The 26,389-nt window shown below is 40.6% G+C and overlaps 1 protein-coding gene across 3 annotated transcripts in view; it reads right to left on the reverse strand.

The window, feature by feature from the left end:
• The window catches only part of AGPAT4 (1-acylglycerol-3-phosphate O-acyltransferase 4), a 1,187,234-nt gene that overhangs the window by 857,308 nt on the left and 303,537 nt on the right, over nt 1–26,389 (reverse strand). For all 3 annotated transcript variants that reach the window (XM_044068028.1, XM_044068026.1, XM_044068027.1), the window contains one exon: nt 6,515–6,750. In XM_044068028.1, coding sequence (XP_043923963.1) covers nt 6,515–6,692 — 178 coding nt within the window. In that variant the 5' untranslated portion in view covers nt 6,693–6,750. The remainder of the gene's footprint in view (nt 1–6,514; nt 6,751–26,389) is intronic.

Consider the following 26,389-nt stretch of genomic DNA (forward strand, 5'->3'; position numbering starts at 1 on the left):
GTCCGGATTTTGGGGCCGGAACGCATGATATGAGGTAAAACCTGATAGTGCTGGGGTGCTCTCAGGAGCCTTGAACCAGGTTTCTGTCACAGCACAGACATCGATGTTCTCCATACTGAGAAGGGCCTCGAGTGCGTGCATCTTGAGATTGAGACTTCTGGCATTGAGCAGCATTACCCTTAGTTTTTTCCTTTTTTATGTTCTAGGGTGGTAGGTTTAGAATTTGAGCCTTGCCTAAAAAAGGCACTATGGGGGTGGCAAGAGCCTTTGCCAATATCCGGAAGCCCAGGGGTGACAGGTGCAAGCTGTCCCTTGCGAAGCAGCGTGGCTTGTCCAGCATGTCATCCCAGGCAGACAGACATTGGATCCCCTTTGAATGACACCAGAGTTTAAGCCAATTATTAAAGCTGATCATCTTGTCTCTGTATTGTGGCACCATTCTTGGTGAAGGTAGGATACTGCTCAAGGTGAGGGTCATACCTGCCTGGGCTACATAATCAGAGAGCTCCTCTATGTCTCTTTTCATGTAGTCCAGGGAGGTACGTCTCAGGTCGTTCACACCAGCGTGGACAATGACAGAGTCGTACTTGTACCTGCTGTTGAGAGACCTGAGTGCTTGCGTTATGTGGCGGATTCTAGCGCCCGACAGGCAGCTTACTGTGACCTTCTCCTTACTCAATCTGGTGAGCGGGACGTCAGTGTGTCTGACTATGGAGTCACCAATGACGAGTGTGTCTGGCATTGTGTTTGGCCTTAAGGGATTTGACTGTTTGGCACACTGACAATGTGGTCTATGTGTTGCATGTGTTGTGTCCTGAGGTGGCAGCTGTTTGGGTGTCTGCTTTGGTGGCCTCTGCTGTTTTGGTAGATTTTTGATCAGAGCCTCCGAGTATGTCTTTGTGTATTTATGTGTATGATTTGAAGTTGTGATAGTACTATGTGAGACTGGGTTTGTGGTGTGTGTGGTTACCTTCTCCTCCTGTCTGGTCTTGCCAGTCCTATGTTGAGAGAGCTCAGCCTCCAGTTTGGCTATATAGTTGCATCTCTTGCATGTATTTGTGTTTTGTGGGAGAAGGAGAGGGTTGTCCATGTACATGAGACAATTGTAACATTGCCTCAATATTCCCAGATTCACCAGCTGAGCAGGAGAGGACACTAAAATGCAAGAAATAGCACTTTTTCAAACAATAGAAAACTACCATGTCATGCTCTCCATTCTATTTCCTGTCTGCTTAGGGAAAAAATCCCTTATCTATATTATAACCTAAGAAAATTAGTCCATACTTCCATGTATAAAAAATTATACTTTAATACACAAATATACACTTTTAAATCTCCCAGCAGCACAAGATTACATTATAATGCTTACACCTAGCTAGTATGTTATTACAGTATAAACCTTAGACACTTTAAAAAAATACCTTCTTACTTTAATATCACTAGCATAAAGACTACTAATTGACAACCTCAGCCTCATATTTAAAATATCTCTGCATACTATAAGTACAGTAAATCCTCACTTAACCAAGACCCGTGGGGATTGGTAGATGCTGGGTAAGTGTAGTTTCCAGTTGCTTGAGAGCTGCTTTACGATTTTTAATTTGCTTGTATACTGGCATACGAGCCAATCAAAAATCGCAAAGCAGAGCCTCTTCTGTTCAATGCAGAACAGCCTGCTTTTCAGAGTGCAGCCATCTTGGAAACCCCTATTCAAATCACTCTTGACCACCAACAGGAGGCAGACTACCAGTAGCTTAATAAATACCTTCCACCAAAGGAGGAAGCTCAGCTGAGTGGTCCCCTTGAATGTCCACGCCATCCTTCCCTGGCCAGTTCTTCAGCAATATAATGTGTCTTTCGGCTTTTCCCGGTTAGGGGTCGCCACAGCAGAACTCTGGTCCGCTAATGACTGGCAGTAGATTTTTATGTACCGAGTTGCCAGCTCTGACGCACATCCTTCAACGAAGGTACGCCCATTCACACATGTCTCCACACAGAAGACGTTCTAGCTGAGAATCGAACTGAACAGCGTCTTACTGTGAGGCGACAACGCTACCACAGCACCACCACCGCAGTACATATACACACATATATATATATATATATATATATACACACACACACACACACACACACACACACACACACATATATATTTCGAAATACTGGCACTGTCATCATTTTTATTAACTAAGCTGACCAATTTAATGTTATTTGAATGGCTAAAAATATATGAAATTCACTTTTTGACCAGGACTTCTAAATAATTACATGATACACACACACACACACACACACTATATTTATGCATGTGTATAGTATCAATGTTATATGTTGAATGTTGATAGAAACTTAATTTTTGTCAGTTTGTGCTACAGTATACTTTTAGTTTGTTGACTGCACAATTTAAACTTCTGCTTCTCTTCCGTCATAGTTGTGTCACTGTGAATAGGTTCATGGGTAGGTACTAGTCTTCAGTCATAGTTGTGTCACTAATCTTCAGTCATAGTTGTGTCACTAATAGGTTCATGGGTAGGTACTAGTCTTCAGTCATAGTTGTGTCACTGTGAATAGGTTCATGGGTAGGTACTAGTCTTCAGTCATAGTTGTGTCACTGTGAATAGGTTCATGGGTAGGTACTAGTCTTCAGTCATAGTTGTGTCACTGTGAATAGGTTCATGGGTAGGTACTAGTCTTCAGTCATAGTTGTGTCACTGTGAATAGGTTCATGGGTAGGTACTAGTCTTCAGTCATAGTTGTGTCACTGTGAATAGGTTCATGGGTAGGTACTAGTCTTCAGTCATAGTTGTGTCACTGTGAATAGGTTCATGGGTAGGTACTAGTCTTCAGTCATAGTTGTGTCACTGTGAATAGGTTCATGGGTAGGTACTAGTCTTCAGTCATAGTTGTGTCACTGTGAATAGGTTCATGGGTAGGTACTAGTCTTCAGTCATAGTTGTGTCACTGTGAATAGGTTCATGGGTAGGTACTAGTCTTCAGTCATAGTTGTGTCACTGTGAATAGGTTCATGGGTAGGTACTAGGCTATTGGCCCTACATAAGCCTAACCAAAAAGGTACTCTGGCTTTCGCCACCCAAGAAAATTATTACTTAACAATAATTAACAAAGGTGGTGGGACCCCACGCAAAAGCTTATTTTTCTGTTTAAATATTTCAGCTAAGATGGTGAATGGATCTTGGAGAGCTGAATAATGGCAATGTGGGTAGTTTTCAGTGCAGTAGTGTATTTTTCATGCACAGGTTAGTTTTAAATGAGGAATACAGAAAAAAAAAAAGAATATGCCGGATACTTTATAAGCTTTCTTGTGCATTTTAGTTTTGACATGTTTTTGTAATGTCATTTCTAAAATATTATTTTTGCTGTATTTGGCCATTTGCTGTTTTTGACTTGCAGCCATACAGTCGTGTGTGTGTATGTGTATGTGGGTGTGTATTTATGTTTGTGTGCGCATGCAAGAGGATGAAGTTGCAAGAGTGTGAATGCAGTATGAAAAAGCAGTCCAAAAGTTCTTCAGATTTAAATTTGGTTATTTATAAGGGACAACAAATGTTCCACTTTTCAGTAAGATGTGGGGAATAAAATGGAAAAATTCAGCATTTCAATGTAGTCTTTCTATATTCCTCACATAATACAAGATGATCCCGTCCAAAAATGCTGCAAAGAAAAAAAAAGTTTAACCCAGTAGTGTAATCTGTTAATCCAACTATTTATTTTATTTATTTATTTATCATTTGTTGACCTGGAAAGTCCGACTGGGTTCCACAGAGCCTGTTTTCAGCGGAGGCCCGGGGAGAAATGTTCCAGATGCATGTCTTTGGAATGTGGGAGAAAACCGTAGTACCCGGAGGAAACCCACACGAACACAGGGAGAACATGCAAACTCCACACAGAAGGCACCCAGCCGAGAATTGAACCGGAGAACCTCTTGCTGTGAGGCGACAACGTTAACCGCTGCACCACTGTGCCGCCCGTAACTAGCAAGTACTCAGAAGAATTTCACATGCCTTCCTTCACCCAAAGTGATCTAGAAGAAAAAGTGCTTACAATGTTTTTCTGTTGACCATGTAAGGAGATGCTTCCAACCCTTCCAAAGACTTTCTGCAGTGTAACAGCCTTCACCTTTTCCAGTTTAAGGGATATGCTCCAGCTTCTCCTTAAAGAGACGCCTTTTGACTGCCCTTGTTCCTTGAAGATACAGCTAGCTTCATATTCCAACTCAGGAATCAGGAATCTGACTTTAAAACGGGTAGTGGTCCTTATACAGTGCCACTGTAAGCCGATTCCCATTAACTTCCTGTTTTTGTCTGCTTCTCACATATTCCTAAGTTAAAAGTAACCCCTACCTGTACACCACAGTTAATGCAGTTTCGCTGGCTTATCAGTCACTGTGTCATAATGCACACACATATATGTCACATACACACACACACACACACACACACACACACACACACACACACATGCACATGTAAATAGGTTATTCATATGCAAAGTATAAAAGTCTAAAAAGTATCATGCGAAGATAAAGCTATGCCTTTTTAAGATTCTCAAAGATCAATAGGTTAGTAAGTATCTATGAAATTACAGACACACACACACACACACACACACACACACACACACACACACACACACCTCAGTACTATACTGCTTGGCCACTGCTCATCTCTTCCTGGGTTAAGTACTAGTTCTCCACAGTAAATACATCACCATGGTTACTGCGGTTTAGTTGCTGCACTATCTCTGTACTAATACTGCCATAACATACACTTATTGGTTTCCAACACAGGCATGAATGTCAAGGAATATTAATAAATAACAGTATTCCTTCTCAAGCGTTGACCTTTCTTCATATAACGTACAAAAAAAAAACTTTGCAACTTCTAACACGTACTGTATATTTTACAACTTTTGTAAATATTCCACTGTATTTTGCAACCTATGCAACATATATTTACTGTCTTGGCTATATTGTACTGTAAATTTACACACAGTTACATAACCTGTGGAACGTTTATGCATTGTCTATTCAGAGAGAAAAGACAACACAAACATTGCAGTAGGACTAGTTTCCAGTTCTATAACCATTCTATTACTCCATAACCTATCTTTTATATGTTTATCCTTTGTATATTTTCCAATACTGTATGTAGCTATGGTCTGTTACTATTTGTGGAGCTTTTCAATTCAGGCCTCTGTTGAAAGTGGGCACCTCACTCCGCTGAGACCTTCCACTGTTAATAAAAACAAAAATATATAATAGCTAATCACGTGTGACATACAGCTATATATGTGTGTGTGTACATTTGTGGGTATGTGTAATACATACGAGTGTGTATGCGTGTGTGTAACAGAGGGAGTTTCATAAAGGTTACAACAAAGTGTACACTATGTGCACACTTTTGTGTAACTTTTCAGAGAGAAAAGACAGCACAAACATTGCAGTAGGACTACTCTTGAATTCAAAAAAGTTATCTCAAGGTGTACACCTCATGTTAACCTTTATAAATCTCCAAGGTTAGACCTACTGACAAATTCATCTTGCTTTCCAAGGTATAATTCTCAAACTTTTCACTTCCATACTTTGCAACTCTACCTGCACCTAATACGTTTGCCAGTCAAAAAAAAAAAAAAAATCAGTGTAGTTCTTTTTTTACAGCCTGCTTGAGGTTACAGTATACTAAATACAAAAATGTTACAAAACATCTCAAATGCCTTGTTACTCTGTTGTTTAACATGCATTTAAAGGCATCTCAAACACCTTGTTACCTCTCCTACAGGTTTTACATGTACTAGAATCAATTCTAATTTCAAAGAAAACAGGGACTTCACAAGACCTGTTGTATAAATGTATAGAAAACCAAATGGTTACTAGTGTAAAAATATACAAGCTGCAAGAATATGCTGCATACCTAAGGTAACAAATATACAAGCTGCCAAAATATGCTGTACACCTAAGGTAACAAATATACAAGCTGCCAGAATATGCTGCATACCTAAGGTAACAAATATACAAGCAGCCAGAATATGCTGCATACCTAAGGTAACAAACATACAAGCAGCCAGAATATGCTGCATACCTAAGGTAACAAATATACAAGCTGCCAGAATATGCTGCATACCTAAGGTAACAAATATACAAGCTGCCAGAATATGCTGTAAACCTAAGGTAACAACTATACAAGGTGCCAGAATATGCTGTATACCTGAGGTAACAAATATACAAGTTGCCAGAATATGCTGTATACCTAAGGTAACGATTTCTGAAGGCAAAAAACATACCATAGTAGCACAAAACAGAAAAGGTAACTTTAGTGATTTTAGACAATAGCAACTTAGGGGACAAAAGACAGTGAATCACCATGAGTACAATTTATGCAAGTAAAAAGAAACTTCAGACAACTAAATTCCATGGTCAATGATACATTGCTAACAAAAATGTCTCAATATCCTAACTATGTGACTTGGGAAAATATATGTAAGAATTCCTTACGGCTTGAAATGCAGTAAGCCAGTCTGCAATTGATTCTTCTGTACAGCTGCTTATTTATTGGCCACAACACAAGGGTGCACAGCTGTATGGAGTTTACAATCAGTCCCGTTGCAACAAAGACGTAACATATAAGAAGGTGGCAGATGAACTGAGACTTAAGAAATGCTAGTATGTCCATCACTGAGCTGCAGGATCAGAGAAGGATGTCCCCAAATGTCCTGGAATCTAAAAAGAACCTGCAATAAAAAAAAAACAGCTTTTAAGGAAAACAACAAAAATATAAGCTTCTAAAGGCTAAACAAATGTCTTCTTTAACAAAAGCTGATTAAGACAGACTAGTAGTTTGACAAGTCTTAAATGTTGTACAACCTTAATAAGCAATCTGCAAGGATAGTCCTGACATACCAGCATATCAGAATATGACTCCAAGAACAAAACTAGCAAGGGCTGTCTGCAATGCAATGAAAATGCACGGTAGCTGTAACATTTAACAATACGTTTTGCACTGCATGTTTGTTATAAACTGAATTATTTGTTTTACTTCACACACATATCTATCTATATATACAAATGCTTTGTCACAGCATAATACTTTGCACAGTACAACTTACACCCTCAACACATTTAATATGTTTGTAGTACACAAACTAAATACAGGCCTATGAGGGAAAACATAACATTTTGCTTCTGTGTCAGAAATGTTTTCTGTGATATAGGCTATAAGCAAATATGTAAACAACATGAATGTAATTAAATTCTCATTCACCTTTGAATCAATGAGGAACACAATTCTGACAAAATCACAAGAAAATATAACCATTATATCACTAAACAGCATACAGAATAAAACTGCCTGACAATTAATTCTACTGAAAGACAGACATTTCCTTCTCCTTTAGTTTCAGCTTTGTCTTCAGAAAAAGTTTAGGCAACTGTATCTTTGAAATTACTGGTGACCCCACACAGTTTTAGATACCAGCCAGGTACTGAAGGAACTGGTTAAGGAGGAAGAGGAATGAACAAGTAATGCCCACATACTTTTCCCAGGGGATCTGAATGGAGTGGTGTCTGTCATGCCTTCCATGGAAAGATCTAGCAGAAGCCATTTTCCAGATGGGGTGGGGTTTCTGGAGTGGCTATATCATTCATGCAGATGGATTACAGTTCAAAGCAAAATTCAAATGGCTGCCTGAATGATGGTGAAGCCAGTCTTCCCTCATCAGGTGTAGAATAAAAGGGCAAAGGTTGATGTGGAGTGGCAGGATTACTGCCAGGTGGGCACTGGAGGGACAACATAATTTACAGGCCACACTATTTTTGGCAAATTTTCTGCAAAATGCAGTCAAAACTGCATGCACAAGCAAAATATTTTGCAAAAAAGATACCGACTTTCAACTTATTTTACAGTTCAGTTCACATATGAAATTTAATACCTACATTTTTAATTCAAAAATTATATTGTATTTAAAAACATGTATATAAAAGGTTTAATTACTAGATAAATACAACAACTCAATAGAACACAAAGAAAAGAAAAAAACATTATGTAAACCTCGACTTTTAAACATAAGCAGCAGTATGAAAAATGCCAAAAATCATCAACCAAGTGGTACCATAACCACAAAAGTGATTATTTTTTACTGACTAACTTAGAGTTCTGTGACAGCCAGATCACTAAATGTGTTCCTTTATATCAGAAGCCAACTCATCAAGCTTGTTCCCTACAAACTGGTGCATCCCTGAGCATTGTGGAGGGGGCATCCCACACCTGCCCTCCCACCTTCCTCACGTAAATATACCAATACTAGGATCACACCACTTCTGTTTTTATTAGATGTTATAACAGCCAAGTGCTATTAGGCCCAATTAATTTTATCTCTCACAGAAAATGGCAAACTATGTATCTAAGGAAATCCCTGTTGTGTTGCATCAACCATCTAACTGCACTCTTTGGGATGTTCAGCAGGCTATACAGGTCAGCATGCCTGATATCCAAAATTTTCTTTTCCTCTGATGACTACAAGGGAACTATTGGATTTTTTGTAAACAAGACTGCCAGGACAAGGTGCTCTTTTCCCAGACAGGCACCCATTGAGGGTTGCAGGCTATAACTCAGACTTTTGGTGGACAGACTTTGAATACGTGTACTACAACAAGTTGATAAACATTCCTTCAGGAATGTGGCTGACCAACTTCAATTTGGATTTTGGCAGTAAGCGGCTAATTAGAGCTTGTCCCAAATAAGACTAATTACTCTCTAAATAGTTTATGCCTCCCTGAGAGACAGGAAAGTTCCATCTTCTTTAAAGAAGGCTTAGATTCAAGTCTGCCAGAGAATCATCACCATTGTCTCTAATCTTACCTTTATTAGTAAGGACATCTTGGAAGTGGTCTTGGCGCATCTGTATTCCTGTCGGATATCACCTGACCTAGATCCAAGTTATCATGGATTTAGATCTAGCCACAATATGGAGACTATATTCCTTTGAGTGGTAAATGACTTCCCAATGGCAAGGGACCACAACGTATTTGATTCTGGTCCTTCCTGGTCTCTCAATGTTTTTTGACACTTGAGATCATGTGATCCTGATGACCCACTTACAGGTACACTGTTGACTGTATGGCATGGTCTTGGATTGACTTATATCCTGTTTTCTAGGAGTACTCATTGTGTTGTGGCAGGGCTAATTTTTTTCTAGCTACCGTTCAACATAGTAGTTCTTCTATGTTCTATATGTTGTCACTGAGGGAGGCCACAATAAGAAGATTTTATGCTAGTGACATGCATCATCTTCTCTTCAAACGGTGTGCCTGATTTTAATACTTTGTAACACCACTTACTACCATTCTTGATTGAACAATGTAAAATCAACTGAAACTTAGCCAAGATGATGGAGGCAATGCTGGTTCAAGATTCTGTACATCAATCAAATCTTCCTCTGTTCTCACCATTAATTACTTATGATGGGAATCAGTTGCAACTTATTTCAAGAAACCACGATCTAGCCATTGTTCTTGATGACAGCATGACACTCGAAGATTAGGTGTCAACTGTCATTAAGACAGCTTACTTCAGCCTGAAGTTACCCAAATCTAATACTACATACCATCTTCAAACCTAGTGATGATGGTAAATGCTCTAGTACTATCCTAAATTGATTACTGCAATGATTTTTAAAATGGGCTTTCAGATGATGATCTGGCCCACCTTCTATGGAAACAAAATTCTGCTGTCAGGCTTTTGACTGGACCTAGAACCTGTCATATTATACCTGTGCTCTGGGATCAGTGGCAACGATATGTAAACAAAATTCTTACTCTTACCTTCCATGGTCAAGATGATCTGGGTCCAGTTTATCTGAAAGAACCATTCAGGCCCTGTATCACTGCCAGGCATCACAGGTTGTCAGGTGTAGCAATGCTGGCTGTTCCAAGGAAATGGTTAGAGACACTGGGCAGGATTCAATTTTCTTACCTTGTCCCATCCCTTTGGAATCAGCTACTGTTTCTGACTTGGGTTTGTGAGATGATTCTTTTAGGACAGACTGCATGCTTGGCAGGGGTATCTATACTAATTTTAGAATTTCTGTATAGCTCAGTTTATTTATTTTAATCAATGTTATACTTTTGAGTAGTGTTTATTTGTTTTTAACTGTTCTCTTTATCTATTTTTTAACCTTGTATATGCTCAGGCTTAAACAACTTAACTTTAGTAGATTAATTGAAACTTTTAGTGTGTGCGCGCACACACACGTGTGTGTGTGTGTGTGTGTGTGTGTGTGTGTGTGTGTGTGTGTGTGTGTGTGTGTGTGTGAGTGTTATATGAGTTATCGCTGCAAGCATTTTATCACATGCTGAATCACTGGTGTTTTTTGTTGCTAGCTCGTTTTACTGAATTATGTAACAGTTGAAGTTCATTATATCGCCCATTACATAATTCAAGACTTTTTGCCCTTTTTATTTGAGTTTGTGCAATTCTGGAGTTACTATATTTAATTTCCAGGGTTGTGGGGTGCAAAGCCCCCCATCTATAAAGTTATTTGTTGGTCTTTTGGCACTGCCCCCTTACTTTCTTATTTTAATGGCCACATATCTATGACACTAGCAGGTTTTAAATCCCCTTCTACAAAGCTTTTTTTTAAATATTCCGACCCTTGTTCTAATTCAGAAAAAAGGTATGCTTAGCCACAAAGGGTAACAGTGGCTACACTGCTACTACTAGTACACTACAAAATAGTGAAGTGTTATGTAGATTATTATCAAAAAGATTAGGGTTACTGACAGTAGTTTGTAACCTCAAAGATCACGCATGGGATCTACATAAGTAATCCTGCAATGCAGACCCACATGGCAGGAACCCTACACGTCAGTATTGCACTTTACATTTTTGGGAGGGCCATGCATGTTTAATGTTAAAACTATTGTTCAAACCAAATTAGCACATTTATGTGGTTGCCTTGTTCAGGTACAGCTAATATTAAAAATGTATACACATCTAATACCCACCATCCTGAATTATACTACTGTCATTGTGATTTTTATGACTTTACATGGAGTGAGAAATCAAATTTGAGGAGGGACCTGAATAATGACAGCATCTTAAGTCAATGATATAGTTTTATACTTGGATGAAATATTCTTTTATTAACCTGATTTGATGAAAATAGTTGTGTCCAAATTAAATTTCTATGCATCAGCAGACTGCCATTGAACGGAGCAGCAGTTTTATTTGAAAAATAAACAAAACATTTTCCACACAATTAAGAGTAGACCCAACTGAAATTAACCAATAAAATATATCTATTTGCAGGAAGGCACTGCAGACCACATCAAAGAACGCTAACAACCAAATACAGGCGTCATTATTTTCTCCTCAGTGGAGTGTTAACATTTTCTAAAGTGTACAGCTTATCTGTCTGTTTCCTGTATAATAAACATCTGGTAACTAAGAGCAAACAAACAGTGAAATTAACCCATAATGGACAATATCACCGAAAAGTAAAAGTCAAATACAGACAGTAAAGATGTTTCTCCTTACTTTTAAATGAAGTGACCTCAGTTTAGTTACCACATATCTAGCGAGCAATTTGTACACATCTGCATAAGTGAGTGCACAAACATGTGTGCGCACACACTCACATATAATATATGCACAATATATTACATAAACCACATATCCAGCTAGCAATTTGTACACATCTGCATAAGTGAGTGCACGAGCATGTGCACGCACACACACTCACATATAATATATGCACAATATATTACATAAGCCACATATACAGCTAGCAATTTGTACACATCTGCATAAGTGAGTGCACGAGCATATGCGTGCACACACACTCACATATATGCATAATATATTCGTGCATGTGTGCGCACACACTCACATATAATATATGCACAATATATTACATAAACCACATATCCAGCTGGCAATTTGTACACATCTGCATAAGTGAGTACACGAACATGTGCATGCACACACAATCACATATAGCATATGCATAATATATTACATAAGCTCCATGCTACAGACATGAACTGATTTCTTAGATTTAAGCACGTATTTTCTGGATTTATCTACTTGATCCCATCACCATTACAGAAGTGATTTCTCAGCGCTTTTAAATGATCTAATATTAAGTAGCTGATATTGAGTTTCCTCTCTTTTATTTTATTTATTTATTTATTTATTTTGCGGGAGTCATTTAATTTGTGGTTATTCCAGAGAGTAGCCAGTTGTAGCAAAGGTATATCTCATCTAAGAAGTACTCCAAGCTTATCTCTTTTCATCCTCTGCCATTACTCTACTGTAAGATGCATACGGTTAACCAATCTGGTATACTTTTATTGTTGAGTCTTTATAACTTCATAGCTTTAAAAGCTGCAACTGTTTTCATCTTTTACCATTGGTACAAATTGCATTTTTCTACTTAAAATTGCTAGAAATTGTAATTTTTGGCCAAAAATGGGCAGTGAAGTAGTTACCTCAACATTCTCATACCTAGCTACTGTACCTGCATAAGGTTGCCCCCCAATATCCAAGAAACCTATAACTATCCCTAAACATACTGTACCCATCTATCAGAATTATGCACACTCAGGACCACAGTCTGCTCTTTCCTGCTCTGCTGCCAGGCTACAAGAACTAGGTACCTTGAGGTAGTGTAGCAACTGCATTTTTCTCACTGAAACCCACTTTTGTTATCAAAACTGATTCTATATGTAAGAGGTACAGGCACCAACTTAAAATTAAGACAATCCCCTCGAGCTACTTGGGAGTCGGAACAAGTACCTCCAGCACAACATCAGCACAGCACAACCACTAAAGCAAAGTATGCTAAGGTATTAAAAAAATCTTTATTTCCTGTCTCAGTGACAAAGAGGGATGGTATCTTAACTGCAAGCCAGGCACCCTGGGTTCAGTTAGAGGCCCTGACACTGGAGGAGTCAGGCAGGGAGGGGGAAGACTGAAGGGATGTGGTCCTCTTGCCTCTTCTGGGGGTGGAAGGGATTGTCATACATTTAGAGGCATACTGGGTGAGACGATTTCCCTGGTGTAGTCCATGCAAGCCACTGCTCATGCTGTGATGGGAGGAGCAGGGCTGCTTAGAGAGAATACTTCTTTATGAAGTGAAGGAATGTCTTCCATGGACAGGCCATTGCACATCCTTCCCCAGTGCTCCACTGTGTGTATGCAATTAAGATCAGGAAAAACTATGAAAAAAATCCCTGAACCACCTGACAGCTGTCTGGATGATGGTACTAACTGGTCGACTGTAGCATCAGTGTTGGGGAACAAATGATTTGGAAAGGGCTATTGACTGACAAGGAGCAGGGGCAAAGAGTACAAAAAATTAAAAAGCTTCATGTGCACTATGCTAATACACCTAAACCTCAGCAGCATAGACACCTTATATGTCACCCATATGACAGCTCCTCCTAAAAGCACTACAGTCACAAATCACTGAGGTGGCATGTCCCAGTCCCTAAGACAAACAGACATGTTACTCCATATATAGTAGTCTTAGTCATATATGACTCCAAAGTGAAACTCAGTGACACACCATTCACCAGGTTATTCAGTGCATGGATTCTAACATCACTAGGCACTCAGATCCCTTCAGCCAAATTATGCACATGACATGGTCATTGCTCAGGTGGAAGCAGATGATTTGCACTGCACAGCCTTGGGACATGACAAGGGACATGGTTGATCTTTCTGACTACGTTTTGAGGCTGGCATAAAACTAGTCTTGATTAGTATCTTGCCATCACTGTGAATGATACCACAACACAAATGGAAGATAACGGACTTCAACACTTGTCTTATTTGTTGGTGTCATTTCGGGGTTGGGGTGGGGGCTACAATGTGCATGTCGACCTGGTTAGAGTTGGTGGATTAGTCAGACCTGCTTTTTTAGGGATGGTTTACCTCTCTCTCCTCTGGGCTTCTGCATTCTGGCCAAGATTCTTTCTGCTGCCATAGTGGATTTTCCCCCACCCCACAGCTGACCATCAACTGCCATTAGCTCGTCTCCATGTTCACTGGGTCTACTGGATATGCCTTAGCCTGCAATGGGCCCAACCCACATCCTTGGCCAGAATAAGTGAGAAGATCCCTTAATGATGTTACTGCAGGGTCATACTGTTGCTGGAGGGATGCCCAACTCTCGCCCTCTAGCTGCAACCTTGCCAGTTCTGATTGCTGCCCTCAGGAGGTGCGTGACTAGTTCTGCACATGTGCATCCTCTTGAGTAGAAAACATATGTTTTTATTTACATGATATGTAATTATTAGTTCAATGTTCTTAGTATTTTGATGAAGTTCTATTCATTAAAAGAATAAAAGAGCTAAATTATTTGATTTGTCCAGTATTCTCAATCTGTGATTGTTTTTTTAATCATCCTCTCGACTATGTAACTCACTGGTCATGCAGAGTGCATCTTACCAGGCTCATATGCTACTCACTGCAAGGATCCTAGCCTGCCCCCTCTTACCAGGCTCATATGCTACTCACTGCAAGGATCCTAGCCTGCCCCCTCCATCCTCCAGGATGTGCGAACAGACATCGGCTGATTACTTCCATTCTCTCCTAGTAACTTCTCCAGCAATTGTTCTGCTAAAGGAATACAGGTTGTCTAGGGCACAGTAAGGATTTTGTCCCTCGCTGTCATGGGACCATTCCCTAGAGCACCTTGTTAGGTGAAATTAGTCTTCCAGAGCTCCTAACCTACAAATTCTAATCAGCCCCTCTCTAAAGTGACACTGCTCAATGCTAGAAGCTTAAACAAAAAAGATGGCTGTCAATGAAGCTTGTCTAACCCTTGGAAACACAGATATCTGTGTGATCACAGATACATGGATCTAATGTAGTGACAATACTCCTTTATATATATCCAGTTTTAATTAGAGACTGAACTGAGGATACTCCCACTTCTTGGTGGGGGTGGTGTCAATTTTCATTCAGAATTCCATTACCTTGTGTCAAATCCAGCAGGATAACCTAGAATTCCTTCACTGAACACTGTTGTCTCACAGCAAGAGGTTCTCAGGTTCAATTCTCAGCTGGGGTGCCTTCTGTGTGGCGTCTGCATGTCCTCCCTATGTTCGGGTGGGTTTCCTCCGAGTACTTCGGTTTCCTCCCACATTCTAAAGACATGCGCCAGGAGCTTTTTTCCCCAGGTCTTCGATGAAAATGGGCTCTATCCTAGTCGGACTTTCCCGGTCAACAAATGTTAAATAAATAAATAAATCTTGGTAACTACAACTACATCCACCTTAAATGTCTTGTCCAACTACAGAACCACTAGCATGACTGAACTGCCCATGAAAAATACATTCACAAATTGAATTAAATAACTTTTGACTAACAAAATTCTACTAGGCAGTTTTAACTAACCATCCATATACTCGTTAACATATTCCATATATAACAAATATGTACAATGGTTCCTGGCCATCATCAGTGCTTACTCTCCTTACCATCCAATACCCACCTCTACTAGAGGAATAAAAATACAGATCTTTTCCTCACAAACATGGCACCATTATGTGCCACAACTGAACATTTCCCCTCACTGGTGAAACCTGACAACCATGCCATAGTATTTTTGACAAAATCACACATAAAGGGGTCTGTGAATCCACTACTTTGAGAGAGTTTTCAAACACAGACTTTCTAGTGCTAGCCTTCATTCTCATGAAATTTAACAGCTGTCCACCCCATGAGGACCCAATAACAAAAGCAGCTGATTTTTAATCATATCTAAACTTCTGCATTGAGGCCTCTGTCCTTAGTCATCATAAATACAACACCAAATTCAAAAAGAAACTCCTTTAGTGGAGTCCCAACATTAACAAGCTCTATAACAAGAAACAAACACATCCCTAGCCCTAAAAATAAGCTCACATCTCCTCTCTCTCTCAAAATGACAAAAAAATGAGTAACTAAGAAAATAAGGCTAAAGATTAAAACCTATAAAGCCAAATATGAATTGTATATTGCTCCCACATCTAAAGATAACTGCTAAGCTTTTTTTAGATTACGTCAGGAAACTCAAAAGCAATACTTATTGCAAGAAGCTAATTTGAAACAGCACCACCCACTCTGAGGAGGATATTAAGTTCAGCTCAAACTTCTCCCCTGTCTCCTCTTTGCTCCCCCCTCCAACACCATCAAATCAGCAACACATCCTCCTAAAGTTACTGCAGAAAGTACAGTTGTGTACACTTACCATAAATGTAGATGTTCGAGTGTATTCACTGTTGCAGTCATCACATTTCGGTTATCTGCCTGCAGGTAGCCCTCAGCCAGCCTGAACACCAGAGTCTTTGGAGTTCTGCGTCAGATGCGGTCACTTCTTCCTTGACGTCAGGTCGTCAGGGATATAAAACATGCAGCCGACGCCATTACATCAGTTTTTCTTGCCCCAGATGTCAGATGCCCCCATAATAGGAAGCAATTAAATGGTATGGTAAAACCCCCATCAAAAAACAAATACACAAGAAAAAATAGACATATCAACCATAAGGAGAGGTAGAGCCAAGAGAAGTCAGGGGGCTGGAGGGAGGGTAACCAGGACTGCAACAGTGAATATACTCGAACATCTACATTTATGGTAGGTGTACACAACTGTACTATGTTCTTCGTGTTTCACTGTTGCAGTCATCACATTTGGGTTCATTCCCAAAGCTAAGGAAGGGAGGAGGAAGTTAGAGAGCATTAGGACCAGCTATCAATACCTGCAAGACTGCAGTGGCAAATCCAGCTGTGGATTTAAAAAAGATAGGCAAGTGGTAATGCTTGGTAAATGTATGTACAGAGCTCCAGGTAACAGCTTCTAGGATGTCCCTGGTAGGAACCCCTCTGAGAAATGCCGCAGAGGTAGATGCAGCCCTGGTGGAATGTGATCTTATCCCCTGTAGGGTAGGTTTTCCATGCTGCTTGTAGCAGAAATTAATGCAATGGGCTATCCATTTGGAAATGGTTTGCTTTGAAATGGCCTTCCCCTCTACCCCTGCAGCAAAGCTAACTAGCAGCTGCTCAGACTTTCTGGTAGGCTTAGTCCTGTCCAAATAGAATCCAAGTTGTCTGTGCACATCCAGAGAGTGCAGTATTCGTTCCCCTTTGTTTTGTGTATTAGGGAAAAAAGTAGGCAAATGAAAGGACTGATTTAGGGCCACAGGAGATACCACCTTGGGCATAAAGGAAGTGTTAGTCCTGAGGGAAACCCTGTCCGCATGGAAGATAATGAAGGGTTCCACTGCCATGAGGGCCTGTAATTCAGACACTCTTCTTGCTGAAGTGATGGCTAGAAGGAAGGCTGTTTTCCAAGAAAGGAATTTCAACTCAGCTGTAGCCGCTGGTTCAATGGGGGGAAGAGTGAGCTTTTCCAATACGAAGTTAAGGTCCCAGGCTGGAGTGGGAGCTCTCCTGGGGGGAGGTCTTAAATTTTTGGCCCCTCTAAGGAATTGCTTTAACAAGGGGGTGAGAGAAAAGGGGTGGCTCTGTATTATAATGTACTGAAATGGCAGAGGCATGAATTTTAACTGACGAGAAAGATAGGCCCCTGTGGAGCATTTCTGTTAAGTACTGTAGAATCTGAGGTAAGCTGGGCACCGTTGTGCCCATCCCATGAGCCAAGCTCCAGGAACAGTATCTTTTTCACTTTTCAGCATAGGATCTTTTAGTACTGGGCCTCCTTGCCTCCAGAATGACATCCAGTACCTGCTTACTGAGGGATGCTATGGGAGTGCTCAAGGAATTAGCTAGGCTGCAAGGTTCAGGGTTTGAAGCTGAGGGTGCAGAATCGGGCCCACCTGCTGGGACAGTAGGGAAGGGGTCTGAGGCAGGTGCCATGGTTGTAGCAGTGCCATACTGCACGAGAGGGGGTACCAGTGCTAGCATGGCCAGTCTGGTGCAATCAGTATTGTCCTTGGCTTGTCCTGTTTGATCCTTAGTAGAACCTTCGAGAGGAGAGGCAGAGGGGGAAAGGCATAAACTGACGGCTTTCCCAGGTCAAGGACAGGGCATCCACTTTTCAAGCTTGGCTGTGGGGAGTTCTTGTGCAGAATTTGTTCAATTGGTAGTTCTGAGGGGAGGCAAACAGGTCTATCTATGGAGTCCTCCATTTGTTCCTCAAGAGGTTGAATATTTTGGCATCTAGTTTTCATTCGTGTGGGTCCATGAGATTTCTACTTAAGTTGTCTGCCAGTGAATTTAGTATGTATGGTAGGAATTGAGCTTGCAGGTGTACTTGGAAGCTCAAGGCTGTGTTCCACGGAGCCATAGCTATTCTGCAGAGAGGGTACAAATGGGTTCCCCCCTGCTTATGTACCACATAACTGTGGTGTTGTCTGTCTTTACCAATAGTTGTACTGGAAGAATACGGTCTTTGAAGGCTGTTAGAGCATTCTGTACAGCTAACATTTCTTTTTGATTGATATGCAGGTGCATCTGTCTCTGGTTCCATTTGCCCTGAATGCACAACCCTGCCATGTGAGCCCCCATGCATAGTCTGATGCATCTGTTGTCAGGGTTTGGGCGGCAGGGGGTAGAGTGAAAGGGAGTTCCTTGTTGTGGTAGCAGGCCTCTGCCCACCAAAGGAACTCTGTCTTGATACAAGGAATGATAGAAATCATTGTTTCCAGGTCTGAGAATGTTGACACCATTGGCTTTTTAGATACCATTAGGGTTTCCTCATCTGCAGTCTTGCATATGGAATTAGTAAAATGCAAGAGACCATGAACCCCAGGGCTTGCAGTGTTTTCCTTGCAGATAGCTGGGGTTTTGTGGCCAACATTTTGAAGTAGGCTGTCAAGTAAACTTGTTTCTCTGGAGTGAGGAATGCCATCTGGGAAGTTGTGTTCAAGCTTGCTCCCAGGAATACAACCTGTTGGCAGGGTACTAGGTGAGATTTCTTTTTGTTGATGGTGTACCCCAGGGAGGTTAGAAGTTTCTTTACGAATCAGACAATCGTCCAAATATGGATAAATTTGAATATTTCTCTGCCTGCAAAATGCAATGGCTGGAGCTAGACACTTTGTGAATAATCTGGGTGCCGTAGATAAACCAAAGGGAAGTGCAGAGAACTGATAGTGCATGGAGCCTGCCCTGAAGCGTAGGTATTTCCTGCAAGATTCCCTTATTGGGATGTGCAGGTAAGCTTCCTTTAAGTCTAGGGTTGCCAGCCAGGCATCCTTGGCTAGCATGGGAAGAAGCTGTTGCAGAGTTAGCATTTTGAATTTTGGAACTACCAGAAAGGTGTTGAGAATAGAGAGGTCTAGGATAGGACGCCAGGAGTTGTCTTTTCTGGGTACCAGAAAATGTCTTGAATAAAAGCCTTGTCCCCTTTGTTCTGCTGGGACAAGCTGAATAGCCCTGATATTGAGGAGAGAGAGAGAACCTGCTGCTGGGCCTCTGCCCATTGATTTGGGGGTAGGTCTGGCCAACCATTTGGTGTCGGTAGGGTGTGGAAGTGGAATCTGTATCCTTGGGAAACTATGTTCAAAACCCAATTGTCCTGGATAATGAGTTCCCAGTTTTTTGCATGCAGGGCGAGTTTTCCCCCCTAAGGGAGCAGGTAGTATAACAGGGCTTGAAAGGGTTAAGGTTAAGTCATTGTGCCATTTTTCCATAGGGGGGTTGCTTACTATTCCCGCTTTGGAAGTGGGAGCCCCTCACTGCTTAGGTTTGTATGAAGCCTGGGACTGTAGCCTAGGTGGTCTGCTATTCCTGGGTTTGGACTGAAAAGGCCTAGAAGGGACTGGAAAGGACCAGTTCTTAGAAGGCCAATGCCTACTGAATCTGGGAGGCTGTACTTGTAGGAAATATTTAACAGTTTGCATAGATTTGGCTTTTTCCTCCATCCTTTTGAGGACTTCTTCTGCTTTGTTGCCAAAAAGGCGGTCTTGGTTTAAGGGATCATCCAGTAATTTAGCTTTTACATGATTTGGCAAGTTTTGTTCCTTAAGCCAAGCATGCCTTCTAAGTACAGACCCAGTGGCAGCAGCCCTGCAAAATGCTTCTAAAGCGTCAAAACCATATTGCAAAGTATGTTTACCAACTTGTTCTGCCGAATGCATTAAATCCTGTAATTCTTTGTGTTCAGTACAGTCAGGAATCAACATCATTTTCTGTTTAAGTAGCCCCATAACATGTTTGATATTTTAGCATATGAAACTGGCAATTTAAAGCCCTGATGGCCAAAGTAGCAGAAGTGTATATCTTCTTACCCCATCTGTCTAAGCCTCTAGAATCTCTATCAGAAGGGGTAGGATTTTTGGCAACAGTAGCCTTAATGCCTTTTGGTCCTTGGGAAATGGTCTCTGGATACGCAGAAGGATTCTTGAAGAGGAACTTGTGAGAGTCAGGTACTCTGTAATACCTGTCAGGTTTTCTGGGAGCTGTTGATGAAGTGTCTGGGGAAAGGCTAGATTCCAAGAAAGCATCATCTACAATGTCCAGAACAGGAGGGATAGCTAAAGGCCTGTGTTGAGTTAGGAGTAAGAATTCCCTAAGTCTCTTTTTGGAGTCAGAGTAATCCTGGCTTTCCCAGCGGAAATGCTCCCTAAGAGTGTGCAAGGTTTCACCGAAAGAAAAATCTTCTGGAGGAGATGCAGAGGGAATGGAATCCTCTGCATCAAAATCCTCATAACTAGATAACGGCAAATCCTGGTAATCAGAAGGAGCAGAAAAATCAGATTCCTCATCAGTAGAATCAGAAAGAAACTCAGTTCTAGGTCTCTTAGAGGGGGAAGGCTGGCTTCCCCTAATCAAGGTAATGAGGTCTTCAGCCATTCTAAGCATTTGTTTTTTAGGCATATGGGCCTGGGCCTGCGGTTTGGTTGTCGGTTTTCTAGGCATGGTGCGAGTTTTAGGCCTGGATGAAAACGATGGCGTCAGTTTAATATGAATGTCTGTAGGCCTGAATACACCCTCAGAAGTCGTTGTCTGCACAGTGGCTCCGGACCCATCCCAGGTACAGACATCCGCAGGTTCCATAGTCGAAGAAGCATCTCGCAGCATACCGGACTCCGAATGGGTCTCAGTAGAGGCCTGTGAATCAGAAGTAGTGGGTATCAGGGGCTGCAAAAGCACCTCACTGAGTACCGGCGGACTGGTGACTAGCTTATCGGAAGCGGCGTCGGCAGTTTTGGACCTATGCGGTCTGTCTCTGTCTTTATCCTTAAGTTTTTTCAGAAGATTGGTAGTCGGATGCCATTTTGGAGTACACAAAACGAGTACAAAAATTATTAGCTGCAAAAATAGCCCGACGACGAATAGTTCAGGCGTTGAATAAGGAACAAAACCAACAACGAGGGACGTCGTGGTCTGGGCCTAGGCAGGGGATGCAGTAAGAATGAAAATCTCTATGAGGTATTTGCTTTCCACAGGTAAGACAATTTTTAACTTTTACTGACATCGGTTAGAGCAAAAAAAGGATCCCCAACAGGGTACTTAGCTTTTTTGAAGACTTCGGGTCTGAAACTCGAAAACGAAAATTTCGGGAGTCGGCCAACCAGCACTTGCAAACTGCTTCTGCTTCAGGCACCGCACAGCAAGAAAGACTGATGTAATGGCATCGACTGCATGTTTTATACCCCTGACGACCTGACGTCAAGGAAGAAGTGACAGCATCCGAAGCAGAAATCCAAAGACTCTAGTATTCAGGCTGGCTGAGGGCTACCTGCAGGCAGATAACCCAAATCTGATGACTGCAACAGTGAAACACAAAGAACATCATGTATTAGAATACCTCTTTAAAACCAACAATACTAGCTCAGTGGGGCAAGCCAGCATACCAGGCTGTTTCCTAGTCAGTTAGAAAAACGGCTTCACTGACATACTCATTAAACCATTTCAATCACTGCTTGGTATCTAGTAATGCTCCAGGAGCCTGAAGAAAAGCAGTGGTGATTCCTCTCCACAAAGGTGGACCGGCCAGTAGCCCTGGGAACTGCAGGTCACTCAGTGTCATGTATAAAGTAACTGAAAATATCATCATGAGGCTGTTGTGACCTTAGAATCCCTTAACCTAAACCAGTCTGACTTTGTGAAAAGCACAGCCTGCCTGCTTAACCTTGCTGACTTATTTAAAAAAGACACAGAAGCCCTTGATGAAGATAAAAATAGTACACAGAGCCTAACCAAATTTGGCAAATGCCTTTGACACTATCCCACATTCTGATATCACTGACAAACTGACCCAGCTAAATGAAAACTGCTATGTAACTCTTTGGTTAGAAAGCTAGCTATCAGACAGAACCCACTCAATGTGAAAACTGCAGCATTCTACTCTTTGGAAAAAAAAATACTCTGCATAAAAGATACCCCACAGATTGTGTCCTTAGAGGCCTCACCACATTTATAGACAATGAATTCTCCTTCGACCACCCCATATCAACAATAGTTAAGAAGTTTTTCTAGGCAGCAAAGCTGCTTACTGAAGCAACATCTTTCTAGTTCAAGAACGTTTAAGTCTCATTTTACTCTGTTCTTATTAGCCCTATAACAGAAAATAATGTCCCAATGTCCCCTTTTCCATGATTCTTTACACACAATTTATCTAGAAAGACTGTTACATTCTCTCAACAAAAGAATGTCAGATATGACTTCCTTATAATCTATAAAGGATGTCTAAAAGCTCATTCACACTATTCCATCTTCTATAGACTACTCCAAGATCGGAAGTGCAGCTAGGGTCGGGCAAAAGGGGCAGCTACCTCAATCTCAAGGAGTTATGAGATATGATCAGCAGTTGACAATAGGGATTTACTACAGTACTGGCATTCAGAAATGAAAGAATGTTGATACCGTAATTAGTGTCAGTGCAAGATAAAAGAAAACAGACCTTGCTCTTCAACAGGGGAGCAATGAAGTAATGAAGCACTTGGTGGTGTTAACTGTAGTAAACCACTTGCTACAATGCACATTTGTACTTTTAGCAAGCAGTTTGCTACAATTTAAAATAGAATACATTTTACTGCACTTCAGCTTATATTGTTGAGGAGTACAAGTCAGGGAGAAGGGACCATGCTCTGCAGAGGAGTACCAAGTCATGGAAGTGACCTTTTCTTCTTGCTCCTATACTTAAAAGTTGAGGTGCGCATGACCAAGAAATGGCACCATATGCTAAGTGAGCAAGCTATGGCTTTACCTATGATAATGTGTACCCGGCTTACAAGGATGTAATGACCCTGAGCTCTTAACCCTTTTTCATACTCATTAGAACATTATCACCACAAAAGCTTTTGAAACAGTTAACCATGGTTTGCTGATAAATACATATAAAAGGCCCAACTTTGGTGAGAACATAATTCAATGGTTTCAGAGAACTGAAAAGAAAATACCACTCCAAGTTTACTACAATGACTCCACCTTCACTACTGGCACTGTTAACACAAGCATGCCTCAATGAGCTGTATTAGGCCTACTTCTGTTCTCCCTCTTTGTAAATAATGTCTCTCTTGAACTTCCAAATCTTAACTTAAGTGATACTACAATCTGGTAAGATACCACTAGGAACTGTAAAACAAGTTGCAAAAACTTTAGTCATCTCTGGAGCTGGTCCTCCTCCAACAAGCTACTGATTAATCCCAAGAAAACCAATGGTATGGTCTACTATTCCAACCATGCTCATATCAGATGAGAAAGGGAATAGCATTCATAACATAAATGAACAGCAATATCTGTGTCTTGCATTTGACCCTTCCCAATTCTGTATAACACACAAAGGTACTAACTCTAATGTAGTCCTAACCCAGTTAAAACTTTGCTACAAAATCAACCATCCTCTATCACCCAGAGTCACTTGCCTAGTGAAATTAAAAACCAGGAACTAACTAAACAATTTAAGAACACCTCCAATCATGATCGCTTTACAAATGCTACCATGACAGAGGCTGAGCTGCCAAATCACTGTACTAAACAATATCCTAGGCAGGAGTCAAGACAGTCAACAGCATGGTTGACAGTACCATAATAAGGATAATGTATCCTGTGTACATACTGCATATAAATACTTTCTGTTCTGGCACTTTACTTTAACCAACTGTACATTTATTTGTAACTCATTTATGCATTGTAAGTGAATGACTGTGCATTGCTTATATGCTAAATCTGTATTGCATTTCCTGTTCATTGAGTTTGGGTTATGCCTGAAAAGAGTCGATAGACCAGTCTGCCTACCCAGTTATTAAATAGTAAAAAACTAAATATATCCAAAGGACTTAAACTAGCATTGTTAATACATACAGAACTTCCTGGCAAGACAGCTCTCTCTCCCAATGGATTCCCTACCACTGGAAAAAGATCCTGCTTCATTTCAGGCACAGCAGCTCCCTTGCTTTATTCAAATCTAACCTAGATGATTAGATGGATAAATGTGCCCCAGGTCTGGCCCCTTAGCCGTTGTCGGCAGAAGTAAAGTAAACTGTACTGGCTGGGCTTCAAATGATCCTTGTGATTAACTACCTAGTATTGATCTACTTACTAGTTGATTACACACACATATATATATATATATATATATATATATATATATATATATATATATATATATACACACATACATATATATATATATATATATATATACACACACACAAACACACACGTGTGTGTGTGTGTGTGTGTGTGTGTATATATATATATATATATATATATAAAATATAACATATACATACATACACACGCACACATATGTATACATAAATATTTTCATGCATACGTGTGTGCATGTTTAATTACACATAGGGATGACATAATGCATTCTTGTATGCCAGGATGAAAAAGACGAATCTGCAATACTTGACTGTGCACATCTGGAACTTATAGATACTATAATAGAAAACACATTGAATTTACCAGAATGAAAGTGCCCCTTTTGTCCAACAAAAGAGTCCGCAGTGTAGGTAAGCCTACCTCATTTTTGATGTTGGGGCACTGTACATTCACACACTCATACTTCATTAGTTTATTTATTTACCCTTTGTTGACTGGGGTAGTCCCACTAGGACAGCAATCTCCATGAAGAGGAGACCTGAGGTATTGAGGTATTAGTCGTACTGACTAGGGGAAATTTGGAATTTGGCCTAGGCTCTGGGGGACTTTCCCTACTGTTTTTGTTACGTGCTACGGGATCTTCTACAACCTCCCCACACCAACGTCACACAATCTAGAGATGAGAGCGATACTGTATTTCACATGATTTTTGGTATCACCCCCATCTTTGATTTTGTGAACTTGAAGTTGTAATAATAAAGTAGGTGGTAGGGGTACAACCCCCAACGCCAACAGATACAGGGGGATTTGCTTTCTGCAAAAATCATAGTATGGGTTACCCACAGGTGATTGTAGTAGATTCTGTAGTGTGATTACTGTTTGACAATTCAGATGTTGTGGTAATCAAAACGGTGTTCTTTCTCTTCTGTTGTTCACTCTCCTCACGGATGTACCTACAAGGGATATATTAATGTGGGTATATGTATTACACGATATCTCGAGCGTACACACACACACACGTATATAAAAAACATTACCACTGTATTTGCTTTGTTGCTGCTGTTGTAAAAGTATCATCCTAATTCCCTGATGATGTAGTGTATACAACATATCTCAACTATACCTCCAGTCACCTAGAGGCCATCCTTGTCCACAGGGACATCATGTACTTAGAAATTCTGGGTGGGTACAAGACCTCTCATTACTAGTGTTGTCCATGAATACATATCAGGAAAAAAAAATATGAAATTCTGAAGCAAAATGTTTAATTTTTGTGATATTTAGGAGGTAAAACTAAAAAATTAAGCTAATTTGTTTCGCTCACTCATGGAAATTGATTTTTTTCAAGCTACCAAAGATTTACCTCATCTTTGTTGGTTGTTACTCATCTTTTTCTGTTGTTACTGTCTCTTTATATTCAGTATTAAATCTTAAAAACAGAAACACATCTCATCACTGGACATCTTGGAGCACACTCAAACTTCTCATAAAAGTTTTCAGATAAAGTGCATATACAACAGATGACTTGTTTAACAATAAAAAATTCACAATATTCCAGTACAATTCAGCTCAACTATAAGTTCATGGGCTTAGACTCTAGGTCGTGCTTTAAACATGACCGCCACCCTTGCTTGCACTGGCCATTTTGTACACGGCATTTGGTAATCAGTCCCGGTCCTGACAAATTGCTCAACTATCTTGTTAGTGAACCGGTCATGTTTTTATTCTGATTTGAATTTGGTTCTCGTCTTCCAGTACCTGTAAGAGATGGCCAAGCCATCCCTCATCCATTCATATCAGTGATGCAAGTCACATCTTTCTGCTCACCTGGCTGTAGCTACAGCAAAAAATATTATGAAATGAAT

Source organism: Protopterus annectens, chromosome 1.part0 (assembly GCF_019279795.1).
Source record: "Protopterus annectens isolate FY-2018-M chromosome 1.part0, PAN1.0, whole genome shotgun sequence".
Lineage (NCBI taxonomy): Eukaryota > Metazoa > Chordata > Ceratodontiformes > Protopteridae > Protopterus > Protopterus annectens.